Genomic DNA, 25358 nt, shown 5'->3' with positions numbered 1-25358 from the left:
TCATTTTAACCTCTTTTATTTATCTCCCCAGGTCTAAAGGCTGAACTAGAAGGACTGCAAGACGATGAAGGTGAGTTTTACCTGAGGGTTTAAATGGACTTGTCATGTGACTAATTAACTCCAACCCACAATTGCAGAATTAAGTTGGTTCATTATGTCGTAGAACGTTTTTGTAGATGTCTCCTCTTGAACTGATGCCTTGGATAATTCTTAATTTTATCATTAAGCATCCCCCTTTTGCATAGCGGAAGGCTTATACCTGTTGAAGGGTTGGTTTCTACAATTAGTGCCCCCAATTTTTATGGTACCTCAGAGTTTCTTCGAGCCCTTGAAGTAGTAAACCACCATTTTTTTTTTGCATCTGACGGAAGCCGAGGGGGGCATGTAGCAATGGGATTCTCATTTCAATTTATCAACAACAAAGATTCACCCTTGATTGGTTCCACTGACCACACTCTTGTAAATGTCTCTTTACTTACCACTCCTCTTCCCACCTCCTCCTCCACCTGCCCCTCCTCCGGCTGCTCTCTCTAATCCCCAGTATTGACACTAATAGTGCTGATTGGACTGGATTATGAAAATTATATTTTGACTTTCCTTGGGCCGATTAATGCCTCTCCTCGGGCGATACCTCTGTCTCTGCAAAGCATAAAGCTTTTTCATTTTTTATTTTTTGTATACAAGATCGAGGTTCATGTAAGAGCTAATATTGATCACAAAAAGACAAACTGACACATAAAACATATGATAAAGGGAGCGGGAGAACAAGATGGAGAGCAGGGACATCGGGAGATCTGTGGGAGGGACAGGGCTTGGGAGAAGTAGGCATGGGAAGGGGGGGGGGGGGCGATCACATGGACACCGTGGGAGAGGTAAAAAATAAAAATCACATGGACACTGCTAGGACTTCCAGGAAAGAGGTCGGTATTTTTAAAAAGTGGATCTGGGGTGAATTAACGGGGGTAGAAGAGTTCAAAGTTTTGGATGGGGGAAGATAAGAGATGGTGGTGAACAGCTGTTTTAAAGACCTGGAGGGAGGAGTGGGATTGAATAGAGTGAGGGAGTTTGTTCCAGAGGTGGGGGAAAAGAGAAATGAAGGAGTGGGGGTGAATAGAAAGTCTTGATTTCGGCAGTTTAACCATAAGAGGGTTGCTGGCTGATCTTGTGCGACCTGTAGGAATATTTGGGGGACAGAGCACAGAGAGAGCTGGGGGAGCAAGGCCGGAGAGGAGTCGGTAAAAGACAGAAAGACCACCAACCTGCCTGCGGTGAGTGAGTGAAAGGCCCTCGGATTTAAGCTTCATCGCGGGAGATTCCAATGATTCTGAAAGCTTTGGTTTCGACAGCGTGAAGCCGAGCGAGGTGTGAGGCAGGAGCACCGGCCCAGAGGGGGGAACAGTCTTCCATTGAGCTGCGGATGAAAGCCTTGTATGTGTGAGGAGCTCAGGTGTGCCAAGGAAGGACTTCGCACGACAGAGGATGCCCAGGCGGCGACTGGCTTTGGAGGCCAGCTTGGAAATGTGGTTTTCCCAGGAAAGATCATGGCAGATAGTGAGACCCAAACGCTTGAGCGACAGAACTTCTTGAATAGGATTGTTGAGAAAGTGGATGGGAGAGTTGTCCAGTCGGTCTTTTCGGAGAGACAAAGTGAGAGTGTGAGATTTGTCAGGATTGAAAGACATGTTCCACTTGTTTGCCCAGTCTGTGATTTTGGCCAGGTCTGCAGAGAGTGAGGAGGCTGCAGACTGCCAATCTGAGGGATGAGGAATGGAGCAGCAGAGAGTGGAGTCATCAGCAAAGAGATAGAGAGGATTTTCCAGAGAGTCAGAGAGATCATTGATAAAGACCAGAAAATGCACAGGGCCCAGAACACTACCTTGGAGAACTCCAACCTGAACAGGAAGGGGAGATGAGAGAAAACCATTCGGGGCCACACGTTGACTACGACCAGAGAGGAAGTCCGTCAGCCATGCTTGAAGATTTCCATGGATACCATAAGAATGGATACCATTTCCATGGATACCATTCATAGTAGCTGAAGTTATTGTTGCAGGAATGGAGGCTTGTATCCCCTTCTCTTTTAAGACTATCTCTTCTTCTAAATCCGGGTACAACCAGACTTGCTTTGTTGCCATTTGTGCAAGGGTGTGGCATATCGGACCTGGAAAACGTCTTCTTCCTCTGACTCACTTTCAGCCTTCATCTCCACTCGAAATCATTGCAAATTTGTTATTAGTGAGGCGAAGCATTCCTGTATCTAAAAGAAGAGTGACAACCTCTCCTTTTCTTTCACTACTAGGTACTTTTGGCCTAAAGTTTCTCAAACTACATCTGTCACTCTACCTTTCCTTCATTCTTCCATTCCGATTACACCATAGCTGTATCCCCGATTGACAACGGAACCCTTTTCGGTTTTATTTTCTCCTCTAATTCCCCCATTGGATGATTCTAACATTCCAACATCCCCAAATGCACTTCTCACCAATCCTATCCCTCTCCCCTCTAATTACCTTTCATAGTCAAAAATGTACTTCTCTCTCTGGAAACAAGCAAAGTGTACGGACTAGATGGCATTCCGTGTGTGTGTGTGTGTGTGTGTGTGTGTGTGTGTGTGTGTGTGTGTGTGTGTGTGTGTGTGTGTGTGTGTGTCAGCTCCCTTATGTGTCTTACACCATGTGTAGAAAAAGCACTAACACCAAAAAAAATCAGTACCCACTTATAGCAGGTAAATAGTACAAAAGTGATTGGAAAAGAATTGGACCGCAGTGTCATCGACCGGAAGAGGAACATGCCTTTCACGACACTGTGTACCCACCTTCCTCCCCACGTGTGTAGTTTTGAGGTTGCCATTGGTAAAATACTATCTCATCTGCCTTTTGACGGTTGCCATTGGCAAAGACTAGCTCATCCACCTCACATCAAGGGTTGCACTACCCCTCTGAGCTACCTGAGTTGCCACAAACCGGTGCATTCCGGATGGGTGTAATTTTTGGAGACATCATCTTCTTATTCAATGGCCTTATAATTGCTGGGAGTACGGCTGTGCCGCTCATGCAGTACCCCAGTATAGGTTAGAGTAAAAATTTCGAGTTCGGTTGCCTACTCTGCGGAGGACACCGTGAGATCTCTACCATCCACAAAGTAACACTGGCAGACAGGACACCCTGCTTAATGTCCATCGAGGGACGGGCACGCCCGTTAATGCCTCCCTTTCCTGTTCTGAGTCGCAATCCAATTTGCAAGTGATCATTGCCATGCCATCCCTGTAACGATTTCTCGTGAACGTCTCATGGCAATTCATCGTTGATGAGAGGGTCACTTTGAGATTCCTCAGACATAAATCACCAGCAAGCGCGTGCCCCGGTTTGGGTCCCATGCCACACGCAACAAACGTTCATCGAGAAAGTGGATCATCCAGTTGGCTTGTTTGGCAATCCCATCTGAGCATGTGGCCCATGATGCTGAGACGCCAAATTTTATTCCAATTGAATGTTCAGTACCGTAAAATGGGGTGAATATGGACAGCAAGGTGAATAGGGACACAAACTGAAAAAAAGTTCGGAAACTTTTTTCGCTGAAAATTGATAACCAAACTGATTTGTTGATATTTGGGTTGAAAGTGTTCTCTTGTTTTTATTAAAAGCAACTTATAGTCCCTATTAACCCCATATATGGATAAATAGGAATAAATAGGATTTTTATGGCTGTCCCTGTTCACCCCGTTTTACGGATGAATAGGGACAGTCACTAATACAAAAAAATAATAATCAAGAAATAGGGACAGTTTGGAGAAACTTTTTATCCCATATTTTTTTCATTGGCCCCGTGGTTTATATTATGGGAGCATATTATGTGCATCAATCTGAGCTATGAATTTAGCAATAAGTTGGAAACTCAGGATTGTTTCTTGATTATTGTTTTTTTGTATTAGTGACTGTGCCTATTCACCCGTAAAACGGGGTGAACAGGGACAGCCATAAAAATCCTATTTATTCCTATTTAACCCATATATGGGGTTAATAGGGACTATAAGTTGCTTTTTAAAAAAACAAGAGAACACTTTCAACCCAAATATCAACAAATCAGTATGGTTATCGATTTTCAGCGAAAAAAGTTTCCGAACTTTTTTTCAGTTTGTGTCCCTATTCACCCCATTTCACGGTAGGCGATTGTCCACTAGTGTGCTAGAAATTTTGGGAAAGGTACATCGATATCTTCTTGTGCCCTTGCCACGCATGCAATTCTTACACAAGGCCCTCCTAGCAATTGGATAATTGAAGGAAGGACAAATAAAGGTTCAAAATGTAAAAACAGGAGACTCATACCATATCAGTATATAAAATCTGTATCGTGAGCTTTTGCATTTTTAAAATCGCTACATCCTCCACCAAAATGCATAATGCATGCACTCATGATGAAGAGGTATAAGATATGCATGAGACATTTTCTTGCTAAGGGCGGGCAACCTGTTCCACTGAAGGGGCAGTACACGCTATATTTAATATATTGTTGCGAATATGGAATTTGACCTCCATATCCGCTTGTAAATATTCCCCTATCTTCTCCGATACTCCCCAACTCTCCCCTTACCCCATTCCCTAGTCCCATTGTCTGTAAACAACACCCATTAGAGCCGATCTTCCCCTTCATTCCCCCATTAAATGTCGTGCCCAGGTCCCCCGCACCACACGTAGACCATTATAGGACATCTTGCTAGTTATTCTTAATCTATGTCAGTTAAGGACTTGTTTCCATTAATTATGACTCTTCGTTGCACCAGAATGTGATGATATGGCACCAGTAGGAGTTTAGGACCTTCCCATACCTCCCCGCATCTCTTCCCATCATCTCAAGCTCCAACAACAACCACAACAACAGCGGCTTTGCGTCCTCACTCCGGCTCGGTTGGCCGCCATTGAACATGTGCTCGACGGGGTTACCCAGAAGGGGGCTCCCTGTCGGCCCCTCGTCAAGGGCGGAGCCGGTAACCCCCGCACCCAATGAGAAGCCATGGGCCGATGCCATATGGGGCGGAGCTAACGAGCGAGGGCGTGACTCCCCGCCGGATATACGCGGCCCCGCGCCGGACGTGACGTCAGATGCGCCCCGAGCTTGGAAGGACAAGACGCCACCCTCCCGAGCGCTGAGCGACCTCCCCGGCATCTCCACCAAAGTCGCGACCCACGAGCGCTGAGCGACCTCCCCGCATCTGCTGGACACCACCGTACGTGATTCTGTCCCGGAGCCAGGTGCACCTGAGCCATCGACTGCCGCTTTCCTTGCCATCAAATCCCGTGTGAGTCAGCGTTGTCCCGGTTATCTGTGGTCTGTCTAGGGTTAATATAAGGTTGTGTCTAAGTGCCCACCTTCCTATGTTTCCCTCTTGTCCCTGTAATCTAACCTTTTCCGCCTTAATATAACCTCCTCCGGAGGTCTTGAGAACTGAACCCCTGGTGTCGTATTGTGTCATTATAACCCAGCCGGGTGTCTTCTCTTTCCTATTGAGCCAGCATAGCGCGGCTTCGTCGACGTTCGAGTACAATCGGGTAACTTGTACGGATACGGCGGCCATCCCGCTCGGCCCACCATACCATCAAAGTCGTATCTGTAACAATTGGTGTCGGGAGTGAGATTCGAGGCCCGACCAAATTTTGAAGGAAAAAAAAAAAAAACGAATAGAGGAAAAAAAAAATTTGGTCAAAATTTGGAGCGGCCGAAATTTGTTTTGTTTTACGAAACTCGAATTTTGCAAGTCGCGCTATGGCGGATCAAGACGGCTGGGGTCCGGTAGGGGAGAGTGAGGTAGGGTCGATCCAGGACCAAAATGAGGGACGTGAGGAGAGCGAAACAGCGAGGGTAGCAGGCGCGCAAAATGGCGCCTCGCTGGTCACCGCGCCGGCGACCGTGACAGCGCCCCTGGTGGATCCGAACCTTTTCCTCCTGCAAATGGGGGCCCTTATGGACAGGCTAGAAGCCAAAATGGGACAAATGGGGAACCGGATGGATGCTCAGGGTGAGCGATTGGAGGGCCAAATGGGGGTAATAAGGGACGAAGCGAGGGCTCAGAGTGAGCAAATGGGGGTAATGAGGGACGAAGCGAGGGGTACCAGTGAGGGGTTAGACAATAATTTTGAGGGATTAGACATGAAATTTGGGAAATTAGACGATAGATTAGGGGAAATACAGGAGGGGTTAACGGGGGTAGAAAACAGAATGGCCGCTCAAGAGAATCAAATGGAAGGGATGCAAAAAGGGTTAGAGGGGTTAGAAAACACCATGGAAGGCAAATTGAGGGACATGAGGGACCAAGCGGAAAGGGAAGTTAACCAAATGGGGCAGCAGATAGAGGGGGTCAGAATGGGGGTAGAAACCAAACTGGATGCTCACAGGGAGGAAATGGAGCAGATGAGGGTGGCATCTGGGCAGGAGATGCAAGTGATGGGAGAGGAGATCAGAAAAGGAGTGAGTGAGGAGGTCGGAGGAGTGCGCGAGGAGGTGAGGCACTGTAAGGAGCGCATGGAGAAAGAGGTGAGAAAGGGGACTGTAAAATTGCAAGGTGGTATAGAGGAGTTGACGCTGGGAGTAGAACAACTGACAGTGGGACAAAAGGAGTTGGGGGACCAGGTAAAGAAGAACACAGCGGTAATAGAGGGTTTAAAATCGACACAGAAGGAGATGAAAAAGGACGTAGGGGTAATTAAAAAAGAGTGTCAGATGGTACGTGAGGGACTGACAACGAGGTTGGACGAGGTGATAGAGGTAATGGAGACGAAGGACCGGCAGGTGAGGACGCACCTGGAAACGGTCAAGGTAGCCTTAGAGGATGAGCTTGAGGAGACGTACCGGGGAATAAAAGAGGTGAAGCACAAATTAGAAGAAGTGGAAGAAGGGATGAGCGAAATTAAGAAGCGACGGAGAGGGGATAAGAAAGAGATAAAAGAGGAGATAAAAGAATTGGTCCAAAGTCTGTGTTTGGATCGTGATGACGTGCTCATTAACCGGATGAGGGATTCGCAGGTGATGGAGGAGAAGCGAAGAGGAAGAGGACCCGGTGTAAGTGGTGACCAATATGGTCGTGCGTATGATGCGCCAGGGGATTTAAGAAGCTTGGGGGTCGAGATGGACCCGGGTGTTCGTGAAAGGCCGTTGGTGAGGTGTGCGACAGGTCTGGTGTGCGAAAGAGGAGGTGTGCAAGAAAGTCCGACTCTGGGGTGTGTGAGGAAAAAGTGCGTGCCAAGGAGTGAGGGTGCTGGCGAGAGTGAGTCGGTCGTAGCGCGTGTGCGAGGGAGCACATGGAAGCGCGGTGTGGTGAGTGTTACAGAGGGTGTGACCGGAGAGTGTGCGCAAGAGTGTGCGCGAGGAAGGTGTGTGACGGACAGGTGCATGAGGAAAGAGTGCGCTGTCAGAAGTAAGGAAGAGTGTCCACCTGTGGTGAGTGTTACAGAGGGTGTAACGGGAGAGTGTGCGCGAGGAAGGTGTGTGACGGACAGGTGCATGAGGAAAGAGTGCGCTGTCAGAAGTAAGGAAGAGTGTCCACCTGTGGTGAGTGTTACAGAGGGTGTAACGGGAGAGTGTGCGCGAGGAAGGTGTGTGACGGACAGGTGCATGAGGAAAGAGTGCGCTGTCAGAAGTAAGGAAGAGTGTCCATCTGTGGTGAGTGTTACAGAGGGTGTAACGGGAGAGTGTGCGCGAGAAAGGTGTGTGACGGACAGGTGCATGAGGAAAGAGTGCGCTGTCAAGAGTAAGGGTGAGTGCGCTGTCAGGAATGGAGGTGAAAGTAGTGAGAGTGACATGGAGCGTGAGTTAGTTGTGACAGGTGAGCGAGGATGTACACCTGGGATGGAAGGATGCGCACCTGGAATGGTAGAGCGTGAGTGGGAATGCACGCTGGAGTTGGTGGTGAGGCACGTGGTTGGGTGTGCGAATGAGGGCACACCTGTGATTGTCACAGAGGAGGTGACCGAGGAGGGGGCGCGAAGCGGTGTATTGGTGAGGTGTGCGACCAACGAATGTGTGCCAAAATGTTCGGTGGTCAGGTGTGTGACCAAGGCTGTGAGTGGAATGAGAGTACCGAGGTGTGTAAGGAAAGGTACGACGAGGAGCATGGAAACGGCTGGATGTGTGAGCAAGGAACGGGCTGCGGGATGTAAGCATGCAGGTGAAGCATCGACGTTAGACGGGGTAGAGTTTAGAACGACTTATAGCCGAGTCGGGCCCTCGGTGCGTGCTGGGCCTCGCTTTGAACGGCCGCGTCCAGGCTCCACTAGGCGGAGCTGGCAGCCCGATAGAAAGGGTCGTCATGGCGACCACTTTGTGGTGAGACGTGCCGGCAGGTCGAGATCGGGGCATTGGATGGCTCCACGCCGAGGTGGTGCGTGGGATCTCGGCACGGGTAAGCCCCCGTCCCTGCACCGAGTGCCGGACGCATCCAGCCGCTGGCACAAAACAACCAGCATCCATTGCTTGGCTTTACGAAGCCGGGCTTTGGACAGGGATTGGCGCACCGAGAGGTATTAGTGAGTCGACTGGGTGATGAGGTTAGTGTTTTTGACCCCAAAATTAGAGAAAAACAAAATTTGATGATTGGCAAAGGATTGGCAGAGTGATGATTGGTAATGGTACAGTGATTGGCAGATGATTGGCAAATTTTTAATTTGTTGAAATTTGATGTGCAAAATTGGTAGTGAGAGACCCCCGATGTGGTGGGATGGCAAATCCACCATCCCTCACAGGTGGGGGCAAAGGAGCAATAGTTTATGGGGTGTATGGCAGTGAAAACTAGCCCGGGTGGGTTAGGATATGGTGTGTAGGGATCTAGAAGAGATTGACATTAGGTGACGTTAAGGTTAGTTAGTGACTGATACCTGTAGTGGGGACACAGGTAGATTAGTATGGATGATAATGACGTGGGAGCGCAATAGTTTAAAGGGACGACTGGGAAGCGCAAGTTTCAGAGGGGAGTAGTTAGCTGAGATGATGCCGTGTGTGTGAGGATTGAACAGGTGAGAATGGAACAGGTGTGATTGCACAGGTGTGCAATTGGACAGGTGTGTGGAGCAGTGTATGAGTAGTGAGTGTGTGGATCAGCGCGAACGCGCTTGGGGAGAGAAGGGTGCAGGTGGCACCAGGTGTGAGAGCACAGGTGTGCAGGTACAGGTGTGTGGAGAGAGTTGGAGTGAGTGGTACGGAGTGGTGTGCATGGTGCGAAGGTGTGGATGGGGGAAGAGTGGACCCCTTTCACGAGTACCCGGGGCGGGTAGTGTAAGTGTTAGGTAGAGGGTGCAGGTAAATTGTGGTTGGATATTGGCATTTGTGGTGCGGTTGCAGAATGGTGTTGTGAATGGGTGCATTAGTGTTGTGGAAATGGCTGGGCGTGTAGCCTGTTAGTGTGTGTAGTTGGTTGGGCACTCCACCACTGTGAGGATGTCGGCCAGGTGAGGCCGCAGGTGGGCTCTGGGAGCCGGTAGTTGTGAGTGGGTGCCTGAGGATCCCGGGTGTGGATCGGGCAGCCCAGTGCCAGAGAGGGCACGGAGTGGGGAGAGAGCCAGAGGGCCTTCCCCTGGTAGTTAGGTTAGGGTAAGGAGCAGGTAAGCTCGGAGGCAACTGCAGTGGTGGAGGTGTGCAGGTGGGTAGACCCACTGGGAGAGGTACACGTCGCAGCCCAGAAATTGTACGAGGGCACCGGGAGATGAATCGGGGGAGTGAGACCCCAAATTGAAGAGCACCACAGTTTGGCCAATGGGAATTGGTTTTTAGAACCCATAGCGTAAGAGGGCCAATGGTTTGGCCGGAGAAAGACCCCGGGTAGTGTAAAGTTGTTAAAGTCATTTAGGAAATAGTTAGGATTGATGAACCTGTCGCACCATACGCAGCCACTTACCTGTGGTGATGATGATGACTCCACACCTGTGTTTTCTTTGTTTGTTGCAGGAAATGAGATTGCTGTGAGGATTTGTGAGACGCATCACGACGTGGATGAGACATTGGGGTGATTCCATCTCTCCCTCCCTAGGAGGGACTGATGATGAATTGGTAATGGCAAATTTTGATGTTGAGTTGAAAATGGCAAATTTTGATGAGAGTTGAAAATGGCAAATTTGATTGGTTAGGAGGGAGAGAAGACAAATTTGGTTTATGGGAGGAACGGGGAAGACAGTAGGGATGTTTGTTGATTTGTAAAATAGATGTTTATGGGTAGTGTTGAGTTTTGTGGATACAGTAAGGGGTAAGGGAGGGGCCATGTAGGTTACCTGGTGGGGGGGGCGTACGATAGGAACGTACCTGTCTCACCTGGTTCCCATGTGCCCCCAGTGTGCATCACCTTACATTGCGTGCACTTTTGCGCCCTTACCACCTTACTCACTTGTTTCTTCTTTTGTCTCCCACCTCCGAGGATCTGGCTTTGGGGTAGAGAGAGAGGAGAGAGAGGTGCTGGCTGCGCAGTTGTGGGCCTGCACTTTCGCTGTTCGCTGCCTGGATCGGTACACCATATGGACCGCAATGTTTGTGGCCACCCACAATGGACCGCAGTTCGTTTGCGGCCAAGCACCACCCGGGGATGGACCTATGGGTCAACGTGGCACCTATGCCATATAGGTGAACCACTTTTAGTTACCACCAAGTGCACCACAAGAAGAGCAAGAGACACCTGCAGGGTTAGGGGTTGTTGAAGTTATTTTTATTCCAATGAACAATGGTGACTGCACCGATTGGTGGTGGGGTGGTGCTGTTGGTGCTCGGGAAAGGGTGCTCTGCACGTTATTAAAGGCCGTCGGCCACAGAGCACTCGTGGGTTGGTGTATCGATGTTGGCAAGCGCGCTCTCTCTATGCATAACATCTGCATGTGTTCCTCCAAAAACAGGTCCTGGATCGTAGTGTAAATAGCAGCGTAGTCTTGTAAATAATGCTCCCTACCGGCTGTATGTTTAGTTTGAGAATTCTTTCCGGATTCGGTTATCCTGTGGGTGTGTTTCTGTGAGGAGAAGGGTGCAACGTCGCAGGGGGACATATTTACTCATTTGTGAATATCTGTAAAACTGTCGCACTCAGGGTAGAGTTAATAGTAGAGGGAACTACATTGCGTGCCACACTAAAGTAGGTAAAAATTTATCGGGTCGGGACGCCCCGAGGGTAGAGAAGGGTGCAATGTTGCGAATATGGAATTTGACCTCCATATCCGCTTGTAAATATTCCCCTATCTTCTCCGATACTCCCCAACTCTCCCCTTACCCCATTCCCTAGTCCCATTGTCTGTAAACAACACCCATTAGAGCCGATCTTCCCCTTCATTCCCCCATTAAATGTCGTGCCCAGGTCCCCCGCACCACACGTAGACCATTATAGGACATCTTGCTAGTTATTCTTAATCTATGTCAGTTAAGGACTTGTTTCCATTAATTATGACTCTTCGTTGCACCAGAATGTGATGATATGGCACCAGTAGGAGTTTAGGACCTTCCCATACCTCCCCGCATCTCTTCCCATCATCTCAAGCTCCAACAACAACCACAACAACAGCGGCTTTGCGTCCTCACTCCGGCTCGGTTGGCCGCCATTGAACATGTGCTCGACGGGGTTACCCAGAAGGGGGCTCCCTGTCGGCCCCTCGTCAAGGGCGGAGCCGGTAACCCCCGCACCCAATGAGAAGCCATGGGCCGATGCCATATGGGGCGGAGCTAACGAGCGAGGGCGTGACTCCCCGCCGGATATACGCGGCCCCGCGCCGGACGTGACGTCAGATGCGCCCCGAGCTTGGAAGGACAAGACGCCACCCTCCCGAGCGCTGAGCGACCTCCCCGGCATCTCCACCAAAGTCGCGACCCACGAGCGCTGAGCGACCTCCCCGCATCTGCTGGACACCACCGTACGTGATTCTGTCCCGGAGCCAGGTGCACCTGAGCCATCGACTGCCGCTTTCCTTGCCATCAAATCCCGTGTGAGTCAGCGTTGTCCCGGTTATCTGTGGTCTGTCTAGGGTTAATATAAGGTTGTGTCTAAGTGCCCACCTTCCTATGTTTCCCTCTTGTCCCTGTAATCTAACCTTTTCCGCCTTAATATAACCTCCTCCGGAGGTCTTGAGAACTGAACCCCTGGTGTCGTATTGTGTCATTATAACCCAGCCGGGTGTCTTCTCTTTCCTATTGAGCCAGCATAGCGCGGCTTCGTCGACGTTCGAGTACAATCGGGTAACTTGTACGGATACGGCGGCCATCCCGCTCGGCCCACCATACCATCAAAGTCGTATCTGTAACAATATTATATATGATATTCCTGAAACAAGTGAAGTTTGTCTCATGGCAATCAGTTGTCTCCACAAGCGAATGAAAATGCAACAACAGCTGCATCACGTGTAAACCAGGCATGACACCATTGGGACTTCAAAATCAACTGAGAAAGAACGACAAGTGAAGCTGAGGGTTAGAATGTGTTCATTCTCAGAATCTTGGTGCACAGGTTTGTTTTTTTAGGATTTGTTTTAACATTGAGCACCCCGGTGCTCACACATTAACGTCAAACTCGGTTTCCGTTTGGGTACTGATGATGCCATCACTCACAAAAGCAATATATATTTGGATAGCTCAACAACAACCCAAAGCTTTCAGAATCATTGGAATCTCCCGCGATGAAGCTAACTCCGAGGGCATTTCACTCACTCACCGCAGGCAGGTTGGTGGTCTTTCTGTCTTCTACCGACTCCTCTCCGGCCTTGCTCCCCCAGCTCTCTCTGTGCTTTGTCCCCCAAATATTCCTACACGTCGCACAAGATCTGCCAGCAACCCTCTTATAGTTAAACTGCCAAAATCAAGACTCTGCTCACCTTCACTCGGTCAATTCCTCTTTTCTCCCGCCTCTGGAATAAACTCCCTCACTCTCTTCAATCCCTCTCCTCCCTCCAGGTCTTTAAAACAGCTGTTCACCACTATCTCTTATCTTCCCCCATCCAAAGCCTTGATCTTTTTTACCCCCGCTAATTCACCCCTGAACCATTTTTTTGAAATACCGAATTCTTTCCTGGAAGTCCTTGCAGTGTCCTTGCGTTTTATACCTCTCCCACCCCCACCGCCCTTCCCATGCCTCCTCCCCCCAAGCCCTCTCCCTCCCACAGATCTCCCGATGTCCCTGCTCTCAAATGTTGTACTTGTGTGCTTCCCTCCCTCTCCCCATATTGTCTACCGCTCCCCTTATTTTGTGTTTTCTGTGTCGGTTTGGTTTTTTTTTGTGATTAATGTTAGCTCTTTCACGAGCCTCGATCTTGTATGCAAAAAAAACAAAAATAGTAATAATAATATATACATCTTCTGTTCTAGAGGCTTAGGAAAGATGTATGATGCGACTGGAGCATTGCCCTCACAGTAGTGGCCAGGCAATAATAATTTGGAAATTGGTCAAAGTGCAGCACGCTTGGTGGGCTGGCAGGATGGCCCAGATAAACACACGCTCCTCTCTAAAATGTCGAGCCAGGGTTTGAATTCCGACCCAGCATTAGTTGGTGGACGTTAAAAGTTCGAGTTGGTGGACTTCCTTCGCGAAGCAGAGTCGAGCCATTGAGGGCACCCTGAACAAATGACAAATTCCTGCTCTAACCTCCAGGGGGCACTCCATCAGCAGCACAGCCTCAGCAGCCACGGCCTCAACAAATTATGCAACAAGCAGCCAGGTGCAGCACACAAAAGGAAAGTACATTCGTGCCCTCTTTTTAAACCTGCTGACACATAGGACTGCCGACATAACATATTGAACCGCCCACCGTAAGGGTGGCAGAGATGCGAGAAATCATCTGGATCTTAGTCCATTAGGAATCCAAATAAGCAGGAGAAATGCATTAAAATCTGATTAAAAGCACTGGGGGAGAAATTGCCCATGATCTGACCCTGGGTACTAACAACACATATGCAATTTATTACCCTCGCCAGAGGAGAGGGTATTGCATTTGTGTCCGTTTGTTACTTGCCGGAAAGATTCCGGCGAGTATGTTGGTTGGTTGGTTTGTCTGTTTATCTGTTTGTCTGTCTGATATGCAATTTATTACCCACGCCAGAGGAGAGAGTATTGCATTTGAGTCCGTTTGTTACTTGCCGGAAAAGATTCCGGCAAGTATGTTGCTCTAACCTCCAGGTTGGTTTGTCTGTCTGTCTGTGCGCAGTACTACGTCTACATTGTTGCACATAGCATCGCCATACTTTACACACATATTTGTCTTGCCCTGGAATAGACTGTGCCCAATTTTTAACTCTCTCGGCCCAAGGCCTCCATTATGACGTCATAATTCAATAATTCGACAAGTACAAAACTTCATCCAATCAAGATGCAATTTATTGAGCCACATGACGGCATAAACTGGTGGAGAAAAAAAAATAATGATGACGTCTTCGGTCACGTGGTACGGCTGCCATCTTGGAAAAACTGAAAAATTTGCACCTCTATATCTCCAAAAGCGCTGAATAGAAAAAATTGAGACATGGCTCATTGTAAAGAACTCTCCATGGGGAATAAAATATGTTAATGATGATGTCATTGGTGCCTCCATTATGACGTCATAATTCGACAAGTACAAAACTTCATCCGATCAAGATGAAATTTCTTGAGCATAATCGAGGAATAAATTAGTTTACAAAACAAATAATGGTGACGTCATCGGTCACGTGGTTCGGCCGCCATATTTGTTTTAACACAAAAGCCTCAACAAAAGCAAATCTTAAAAAGATAATTGGTTTTGGGTCGTCCTATCCGCATATCTCGTGGGATTGTGCATTGGAGAGACGACCGTGATGGCGGGGAGTGGTTGGCAAATCCAAAAAACACAAGTACATTCCGGCAAGTCCTCGGTCTCTGACCAATTTTTCATCTGTTTGTCTGTTTGTGCGCAGTGCTACGTCTACATCGTTGCACATAGAATCGCCATACTTTACACACATATTTGTCTTGCCCTGGAATAGACTGTGCCCAATTTTTAACTCTCTCGGCCCAAGGCCTCCATTATGACGTCATAATTCGATAATTCGACAAGTACAAAACTTCTTCCAATCAAGATGCAATTTCTTGAGCGCCATGTCAGCATAAATTGGTGGAGAAAAAAAAATAATGATGACATCATCGGTCACGTGGTTCTGCCGCCATCTTGGAAAAACCGAAAAAAATTGCACCTCTATATCTCCGAAAGTGCTGAATAGAAAAAATTGAGACATGGCTCATTGTAAGGAACTCTCCATGGGGAATAAAATATGTTAATGATGATGTCATAGGTGCCTCCATTATGACATCATAATTTGACAAGTACAAAACTTCATCCGATCAAGATTAAATTTATTGAGCATAATCTGGGAATAAATTAGTTTAGCAAACAAAACAAATGGAGATCTCGCGAGATCTCGGAGACGGTGGGAGGGATTTTCGAAGCTCCACACGGTCTCCACGTTTTTCGAAGTTAAGTCTGTTCACAATTGTATTTTGTCGAAACTGTATTTATATTTCGGTGTGTGAAGTTATTGTGTGCAACTTTGGTTGTTTCTCGGTGTTTATCTTTCATAAATTGATCGTCTGTTTGCCGTGTCGTGTCTTGAGGCCTTGTACAGTGTGCACTGTACAACCTTGAGGCTTTGTTTTTCTCTCAGCGGTCCGTCGTTTGTGATCCAATAACTTTCGTTCTCTGTATTCCCAGGCTTTTCACCCATAGCCTACTTCCTTGTGTAAATCTCAACTCAAAAAAAAAAAAAAAAAAAAAAAAACATTTCCTTCTCTGTTCTCATTCGTTTATTCATTCTTATTCGTTCGTTTGTTCTTCGACCACGTGTTTCTCCCCCATTTCCCCAGATAGTTTTCACTCATTAACCTTCAATGTTTACACTTTCCCCTCAAGTTATGTATTCCGTCATATTTTATAACACCTTTTTCTTCTTCTTCTTTAAAAGGCTGCTTTCGACTTGCTCACCAAATCAATTCATCCCAAAAAAAATATCCATCTCCTATAGTGCCTTTTTTCTACATTCCCTAAACTCTCCTGCACTCCATCCTCCATCCAGCGTCCTTAAACGTATTTTTAACTCGAAGGTCACAAGAAACTCATTTTGCAATAAATGTTCGTTTCCCATAAATCGTACACTTTCAAAAATCCAATCTCACCCCTCCCCTCCAAATCTTCCCCATAACCCCTCCCCTCCAAATCTTCCCCATCACCCCTCCCCTCCAAATCTTCCCCATCACCCATCCCTTTCAAATCTCCCCCCTTGCCCCCTCCCTCCTAAACTACCCCCTCACCCCTCCCCGCCAAGACGCCCCCTCGCCCCTCCCCTCCTAGACTCCTGCCTCACCCCTCCCCTCCAAATCTCCCCCATATCCCATCCCTTTCAAATCCCTCCCCTTGTCCCTTCCCTCCCAAACTCCCCCCTCACCCCTCCCCTTCAAATCTCCCCACCCTCATTGCTTCTCAATTTCCCCCCTCACTCCCCCTCCTCAAAGCGTCCTCCCCACTTCTTCCCCCTTCAAACTCTCACCTCCATCTCCCCCAACCTTCTGCCTCGCTCTTCCCCCTCCTCAAATAACACCTCATTGTGGCTCACCCAATCACCATCAAACCTTTTGTCCGCCCCATCCTTCCCTTTCTCCGAGCTATTCTGAAATCTCTGACACACCTTCAACAGCTCTCCCTATCTCTTCCACCTCTTCCACATCTTACCCTACCCCTCCTCCCCCCTGTTCTGTATCTGATGCTCCCCCTTCCTCTTCATTAACGGTATGGACCTCAAACATCCGGGGCCTTCGTTCAAACTTAACTGATCTCTCCATACAGGTTGCTTCTGTCAAACCAGACGTGATCTGCTTAATAGAAACTTTCCTCCTTTATGATGTCTCTGATTCCATAGTATCTCTCCCGGGCTACTCCCTCCTCCGGTATGATAGACCTGAGCCTCGTCCTGGAGGCGGGGTTGCTATCTTTATCAAAAACTCTCTTCCTCACTCGCCCTGCACTGCACTCTCTCCACCTCACCCCCAGGAATACCTCTGGCTACGGCTTCCCCTTCGCTCCCACCTCTTGTTCATATGTGTGTTGTACCGTCCACCAAACAGTGATGACTCCATCTACATCTCGCTGTCTGATGATATGGACCAACTTCTATCTACTCATCCCAACTCTCTCTTCCTCATATGTGGTGATTTCAATTGTCACCATGCCAGTTGGCTGGGTGTGGGTACCTCTCTCACCAGCCATGGCTCTTCAGCAAAGGACTTCTGCGACTCACTGGGACTGACACAATCTGTCAATTTCCCGACCCGGATCTCAGTCAACGGAACATCTTCTCTTCTGGACTTGGTTATGACTAACTTCCCTGAAAATGTCTGCTGCTCTTCTTCTGCTCCGATCGGATCATCTGATCATGTCCTTGTTAAAGTGGACATCTCTCTGACCATCCTCAGGGAGCCTGCTCAGCGTCGACGAGTCTGGCATTTCACTCAGGCCAACTGGCACGGTCTTCAAGCAGCCATCAATCATCTGGACTGGTCTCCCATCTCTACCACCTCTGACATCAACTCATCCTGGGAATTCTTCCAAAGTAAATTGCTCTCTCTCATGCACAGATTTATCCCATCTCGTCTTCAGTTGTCATACCCTTCCTCCCGTCCATGGTACACGGAATCTTGTGGTGAGGCTGTTGCCCAGAAACAACTTGCCTTCGTCTCCTGGAAAGCAAATCCAACGGAAGGAAATCTTATTTCCTTTCACAAAGCCCGAAACAAGTGTGTGTCCACCCTCAGGAGAGCCAGGAAACAATATCTCTCCGTTCTCAAGACCGAACTCTCTTATCTGTCTCCCTCTTCCAAATCCTGGTGGCGTCTGGTCAAATCCGTTTCTGGTGTTTGTTCCCCCTCCATCCCCTCCCTTACCTCAAATGGCTACACAGCTGACTCCGCACGTGAAAAAGCTGAATGCCTCAACTCTGTGTTTGCGTCTAAATCTTGTGTCCCAAACCCATCCCTCTCTGTACCCACCATACCCAGTCGTACCCTGCTGCTCCTGGACTCCGTGTCCTTTCCTCCTGACAAGGTGGAAAAGTTTCTGTCAACCCTCGACTCTGATTCTGCAACTGGACCCGACGGCATCAGCCCACGGGTCCTAAAATCCTGCTCTGCTGCTCTATCTCACCCTCTCTCTGTTCTCTTCACCCTCTCTTTTGCTCAAGGTCAACTGCCATCTGCTTGGAAATCAGCCAACATCACCGCTTTGCACAAAAAAGGTGCAAAAACAGATCCTAGCAACTACAGACCAATCAGCCTTCTCCCAATTATCAGCAAAGTCATGGAATCCATCATTGCTTCAGATATGAAATCTTTCCTCTTCTCCAATGGCTTGATCTCTGATCATCAATTTGGTTTCAGACCAGGTCACTCTACTCTGGACATGCTGCTTCTGCTGTCTCAACAATGGATGGAGGTCCTCAATGCCAAACAGGAAATTAGAGCTGTCTCCCTCGACATATCACGTGCCTTCGACACGGTCTGGCACCCCGCTCTGCTCACCAAACTCTCCTCCTTTGGTATCCATAGAAATCTCCACGCATGGCTGGCGGACTTCCTCTCTAGTCGTCGTCAACGTGTGGCCCTGAATGGGTTTCTCTCATCTCCTCTTCCTGTTCAGGCTGGAGTTCCCCAAGGCAGTGTTCTGGGCCCCGTGCTTTTTCTGGTCTTCATCAATGATCTCTCTGACTCTCTCGAAAATCCTCTCTATCTCTTTGCTGATGACTCCACTCTCTGCCGCTCCATTCCTCTTCCCTCAGATCGGCAGTCTGCTGCCTCCTCACTCTCTGAAGACCTGGACAAAATCACAGACTGGTCAAACAAGTGGAACATGTCTTTCAATCCTGACAAATCTCACACTCTTACTATGTCTCTCCGAAAAGATCGACTGGACAACCCTCCCATCTACTTTCTCAACAATCCTCTCCAAGAAGTTCTGTCGCTCAAGATTTTGGGTCTCACTATCTGCCATGATCTTTCTTGGGAAAACCACATTTCCAAGCTGGCCTCCAAAGCCAGTCGCCGACTGGGCATCCTCCGTCGTGCGAAGTCCTTCCTCGGCACACCTGAGCTCCTCACCACATACAAGGCTTTCATCCGCAGCTCAATGGAATACTGTTCTCCCCTATGAGCCGGTGCTCCTGCCTCACACCTAGCTCGGCTTCACGCTGTTGAAACCAAAGCTTTCAGAATTATTGGAATCTCCCGCGATGAAGCTATCTCTGAGGGCCTTTCACTCACTCACCGCAGGCAGGTAGGTGGTCTTTCTGTCTTCTACCGACTCCTCTCCGGCCTTGCACCCCCAGCTCTCTCTGTGCTCTGTCCCCCAAATATTCCTACAGGTCGCACAAGATCTGCCAGCAACCCTCTGATGGTTAAACTGCCGAAATCTCGGCTCTCTGCTCACCTTCACTCTTTCATTCCTCTTTTCTCCCGCCTCTGGAACAAACTCCCTCACTCCCTTCAATCCCACTCCTCCCTCCAGGTCTTTAAAACAGCTGTTCACCACCATCTCTTATCTTCCCCCATCCAAAACCTTGATCTTTTCTACCCCCGCTAATTCACCCCAGATCCACCTTGTTTGAAATTCCAACTTCTTTCCTGGAAGTCCTGGCAGTGTCCATATGTTTTATACCTCTCCCACCGCCCCCTTCCCATGCCCCCCCCCCCCAAAGCCCTCGCCCTCTCTCAGATCTCTCGATGTCTCCATGTCTCTCGGTCCCTGCTCTCAAATGTTGTGTTTGTGTCCTTCCCCCTCTCTCCCCATCTTGTCTACCGCTCCCGATGTTATATGTTTTATGTGTCGGTTTGTCTTTCTGTGTGATTAATGTTCGCTCTTTCACGAGCCTCGATCTTGTATACAAAAAAAAAAAAAAAAAAAAAAAAAAATGATGACGTCATCAGTCACGTGGTTCGGCCGCCATATTTGTTTTAACACAAAAGCCTTAAAAACCACTGAAAATACATCCTGGCGAGGGTTTGCAATCTCTGATTGCTCTTTTTCTTGTTATATTATACAAAAGGAGCCTTGCGTAGGCAGATTGCTCGACTCCACCCGCAATTTCTATAATATTGCCACCATGTTGGTGCTCATTGTTATATGCGAAGTCAAAGATATCTTCAGAGCTGTAGTATTTATAATCACCATACCCTCCATACGAGTTTTCCCTTCAGCATAAAATGGCCAAAGCGACAGTTAAAACGACTTTGAATCAATAGGCATCACAGGCTTTGTGAAGATAGGCCTAGCAACCAAGGCAGCATTCTGTTGTTTATGTGCCGCAAAAATGTGGCATTTTCTCAAGTCGCCCTTTTACTGAGGAGGTTACGCAGGACCTTGCTATTATTTCCGACTGGTTTCTGTGAAAATGGAGTTGGACAGGCGACCGTGACTGGATCCTGTGAAGTCGGTGATAGCATGATAGGAGAGCTCAGAGTTAAATGTTTCGCTGTTTCAATTTGGGAAATGCCCGTTTGCCCAAGGTCAGCATGGTGAGTGAAGTTGGGGAAGAGGGGGAGGGGGGAGAGAAGTGGGGTGAGAGTAAGCATGGGCTAACTTTGGAAGGGGGGGCTTTGGGGGTTGCGTTAAGGACTTTTGGGAGGGGGGGGGGGTTGAGGGGTTGTGGCTATAAAAGGTGGCGTTAGCAGCTGGACATAGATACACTTGTTCCAATATATATAGATTCACATTCCATTCGTATGTATTTTATAGACGTAGTCACATTCCTTTAAGTGTTTGTGGCTTAAGTTAGCACATTATGTGCGGAGAGACAGAGAAACAAGCAAACGAACGAACACCCTCTGGCGACGATAAAAATCCTAAATCTGAACCATCTTATTGTACACCGCACCTTTCCTATGCCTTCTCCAGGCATTGCAAAACGTCATTGCCGGGCACCGAAGGGGGCTCGGCAGTGACGCACGCTGAAAGGGAGTACTCAGTTTTCACTCTGGTTGTTTGTTGTACACCGCACCTTTCCTATGCCATCTCCAGGCAATGCAAATCGTCATTGCCGGGCACCGAAGGGGGCTCGGCAGTGACGCACGCTGAAAGGGAGTACTCAGTTTTCACTCTGGTTGTTTGTTTTCTTGCTTTCTTGTTGTACACCGCACCTTTCCTATGCCATCTCCAGGCATTGCAAATCGTCATTGCTGGGCACCGAAGGGGACTCGGCAGTGACGCACGCTGAAAGGGAGTACTCAGTTTTCACTCTGGTTGTTTGTTTTCTTTCTTGTTTGTCTGGGCGATATCTCAGCCATCCTTTGAGCTAGGAAGCTGAAATTTCGGCACAATAGTGAGCAAGTCCTTTGTCCAAAACGTTATTTTTTGTTTTTTGATTAATCAATTAATTGAAGAGTTATTTAGTTATTAGCGATTAATTAAGTACTTATTTAATTAATCAAATTTCCTTTCTCTTCTGACCATCAACTCAGGCACCTTTTGAGTTAGGAAGCTGATATTTGGACATGCCAATGACCAGGTGATTTGGCTGCAAAGGCTATTTTTGATTTATTAATTAATCAATTAATCAAATAATCGATTAATTATTTAATTATTAGATTTATGACAAAAAATTTTTTTTTTTTTAAAGTTACAGATTCTGATGAAATGGTGGTGGTTTATGTGTCCTCTGACCGAATTGATTAATAATTTAATTTTTTAATGTTTACTATTTATTTATTTTCATTATTAATCATTTATTTATTTTCTTTTTCATTTGGCCAATATCTCAGGCACCTTTTGAGCTGGGAAGCTAATATTTGGACATGACAGTGACCAAGTGATGTGGCTATCAAGGATATTTTTGATTTATTGATTAATCATTTAATCGATTAATTAGTTATTGATGAATTGATTAATTATTGATTAATCAATTAATTACTTAATTTTTTTTAATGACTTATTGAATTACATTTCTAAAAGATACATCTTCCGGCAATGCCGTGCTGTAGGATATTTAATTATTTGGCATGGGGGCGGTGTACTCTGAATGTATCTGTACTTGTCTTTTCAGATTTTTCTGAATCCGGATCTGGATCTGGATCTGGCCAAGAGATTTCGTACATTCCTCAAGCTCGACAACTCAAAGCCACGTCTTCTGCCACCTTACCCGACATCGGGCATGTGACCATTATCATGGCTACTCTTCCACTAACACTACTGTTGGTGGTACAATGAAGCTCAGGGCGTGTTGACAGTGAAGGTGGGTCAAACTGAACTATTACATACATTTCCAAATCTTTTATTTATTACTTGCAAAATCCAAGATTTTTCAAGTATATTTGTCCGTTGCGTTTATTATTCTGTCTGGTTGTTGGTTACTTGGCAAAAAAAAAAAAATTGACAAGTATGTTTATCACACACTTTTGACAAGTATGACAAGTATGTTTTGACAAGCAATTTGACAAGTATGTATATCAAACACACAAACTCCGGTTTGTGTGTTTGTTTGTGTGTGATCTTTGTTTGTTACTTGGCAAAAAAAAAAAAAAAAAAATTTGACAAGTATGTTCATCACGCCATCACGCCAGTTTGTGTTTGTTTGTCTGTCCGCTCACTTATACTTTCCTAGAGGTCACAATTTTAAACCGATCTTCACAAAACCTCACCAAACCGTAGAGTTGGTGGTCCGACAAAATTATATATATTTTTGAGGCCAAAAGGTCAAAAGGTCAACATAGGCCAAAGGTCAACCACTTTTTTGTCAAATAGCTAAAGTCCTCCATTTTCTTCCAATTGATTTGAAATTTGAATAGGATATTCATATCAGCTGACTGAATTCAACCACCAACTATTTTAGAGATCAACATCGGCCAAAAGGTCAACATTGGCCAAAAGGTCAACCACTTTTTTCACATTTCTAAAATCCTCAATTTTTCATCCAATTTACTTGAAATTTGAATAGGATTTTCAAATCAACAAACAGAATTCAACCACCAACTATTTTTGAGATCAACATAGGCCAAAGGTCAACCACCTTTTTTCAAATTTCTAAAATCCTCAATTTTCATCCGATTTACTTCAAATTTGAATAGGATTTTCATCTCAGCGAACTGAATTCAACCACCAACTATTTTTGAGATGAACATAGGCAAAAAGCTCAACATCGGCCAAAGGTCAACCACTTTTTTCATATTTCTAAAATCCTCAATTTTCATCCGATTGACTTGAAATCTGAACAGGATTTGCATATCAGCTTATTAAAACCGACCACTAACCATGTGAAGTCAACATAGGCCAAAAGGTCAACATAGGTGAGATTTCTAAAATTGTCAATTTTCATCCGATTAACTTAATTTGAAGATTTGCATATCAGGTCACATAATTCAACCACCAATTTATTTGTGAAGTCAAAAGGATGATCTACCGAGTGCCATTCTACTTTGTTCTCTTTTGATAAGTGTCGCTCTGTGTGATTTTTCATCTGTCTGTCTTGTCTGTCTGTCTGTCACTCGCCTACAGGTCACAATTCTAAACCGATCGTCATCAAACTTCACCAAGTTGTAGAGGTCGCACAATTGAGAAGCCTATTGATTTTGAGGTCAAATGTCATCTGGAGGTCGTATTTCTAAAATCGCCATTGTTCATCCGATTGACTTGAAAATTTAACAGCATTTGCATATTGAGTCACTAAATTGGGAAACCAACTATTTTTTTTACATCAAAAGGTCAAAGCTCAACTCAAGGTCAAACTTCCAAAATCATTAATTTTAATCTGAAAAAAACCCATCAATTTTCATTTGGTTGAATTGAAAATTCAACAGCATTTGCACATTGAGACACTAAATATGGAAACCAACTATTTGAGTTAAAAGGTCAAAGGTCAACTCAAGGTCAAACTTCCAAAATCATCGATTTTCATTTTAACAATGTACTTTAAAAAAAAAAAATAAACAGGAAGTAAATTCCTGCTTGAGGCTGTTGTGAAAAAATTCTGACTCAACCCAGGACTCTAACCCACGGACCTAATCACTTACGCAGTGACAGCCCACTGAGCTATTGAGTCTCCGGGATATCTTCAGAGATTTCTCACACTAACACTGCGAACTTTATAATGGCCGATGTCTTCCATGCCCTGCTGGGCAGACCCCGAAAAAATCCAAAGTGCATTGAAGATGAACTGATCTAGCAATTTAATAAACATCTAGCAAACATACACACATATATATATATACACACACACACACACACACACACACACACACACACACACACACACACACACACACACACCATGTTAATGTAATCACTGCTTATCTGACCATGTACTGGTGTAATGAATGGCTTTTCTCTTAATCACCCCTACTTGCAGTGCTATGAACTAGAGAAATGAAGAACAGAAAAGAGAACGTAATTACAGCATCTGAAAGACCAGAATCAGCACTTCCCAAGCAAGCGATTTCACCTCCTGCTAAGAATCAATTGTTTACTCCACCAATTGCATTTGTTTAATCCCTCCATAACATTGAGCCTTGTCCTTTAATAGCAACAAACTTAGTGCATCTTTGCACGTGGCATGTTCGCATGAATCCTTTGCAGCTTTGCACATTTATAAAATATTGCTTTTCGAAAAGGCTACTTCAAAGTTATAATATAAGATGTCAGAAAATTATTAACGTTGCCTTGTTTGTTCAGAACGACATCGAAACGCAACTCTTTTGTGTACTATTAAATGATTTTTGGTTCACCGTTTATATTATATGTATATATACTCATGTATATATATATTCCAGCAAAGATACCCGTGGGTGGGGGGGGGGGGGGGGGAGGGGGGTTGCATAAATGTCTCACCTGAAATGAGCAATTTCCTTTGGAGTGTGTATTGATAGAAGTGAGAATTTAGTGTAAATATTCAGTGAGCATATGTTGCAATGGGTGCAGCTGGTAACCTCGACAACCTCGTTCCATTCTATCAGCTAGGATTTCCAATCCATGCTTGTTGTACCTCCGAAGTACTGCTCGGGAGTGAAGGTGATATTATGAAAGCTCAACTGGAAAACGGGTTTAGGCATGTTTTGGGCCTACAGCCTGACGGAAGATCATTAAAGTTCTTTCCATACCAACCGACCACCTCCAGGCACCTATCCCTCTCCACATCGTTTCTTCAACTCCCGACCACCCCCTCTCTCTCTCTATATTCCCCATAGCTTTGCTTTCTGCAATTTCCCACAGCAGTTCATTTCCCATTTGATGATCCATAGATCAGTAGTTTCAGTTTCACGTTTCAACATCAGTTTCACTTTGAGATATCAGTTTAGATTCATCATCGCAACTTGTGATGCGATGCGAATAGTGCACATGTGTATATATGTAATAGTGCAGTAATCGTCAAAACCGATTTTGGGA

The 25358-nt window shown here is 46.4% G+C and overlaps 1 protein-coding gene across 1 annotated transcript in view; it reads left to right on the top strand.

The window, feature by feature from the left end:
- Positions 1-24704, top strand: part of LOC144888865 (uncharacterized) — a 42594-nt gene extending 17890 nt beyond the window's left edge. Inside the window, exons 4-6 of the mRNA XM_078768430.1 lie at positions 32-70; positions 22027-22215; positions 24325-24704. Coding sequence (XP_078624556.1) covers positions 32-70; positions 22027-22190 — 203 coding nt within the window. The 3' untranslated portion in view covers positions 22191-22215; positions 24325-24704. The remainder of the gene's footprint in view (positions 1-31; positions 71-22026; positions 22216-24324) is intronic.
- The last annotated feature ends 654 nt before the right edge of the window (positions 24705-25358 follow it).

This window comes from Myxine glutinosa, chromosome 14 (genome assembly GCF_964187855.1).
Source record: "Myxine glutinosa chromosome 14, kmMyxGlut1.1, whole genome shotgun sequence".
Classification (NCBI taxonomy): domain Eukaryota; kingdom Metazoa; phylum Chordata; class Myxini; order Myxiniformes; family Myxinidae; genus Myxine; species Myxine glutinosa.
The sequence above is the reverse complement of the archived record's forward strand: the minus strand, read 5'-3'. Positions and strand labels throughout refer to the sequence as shown.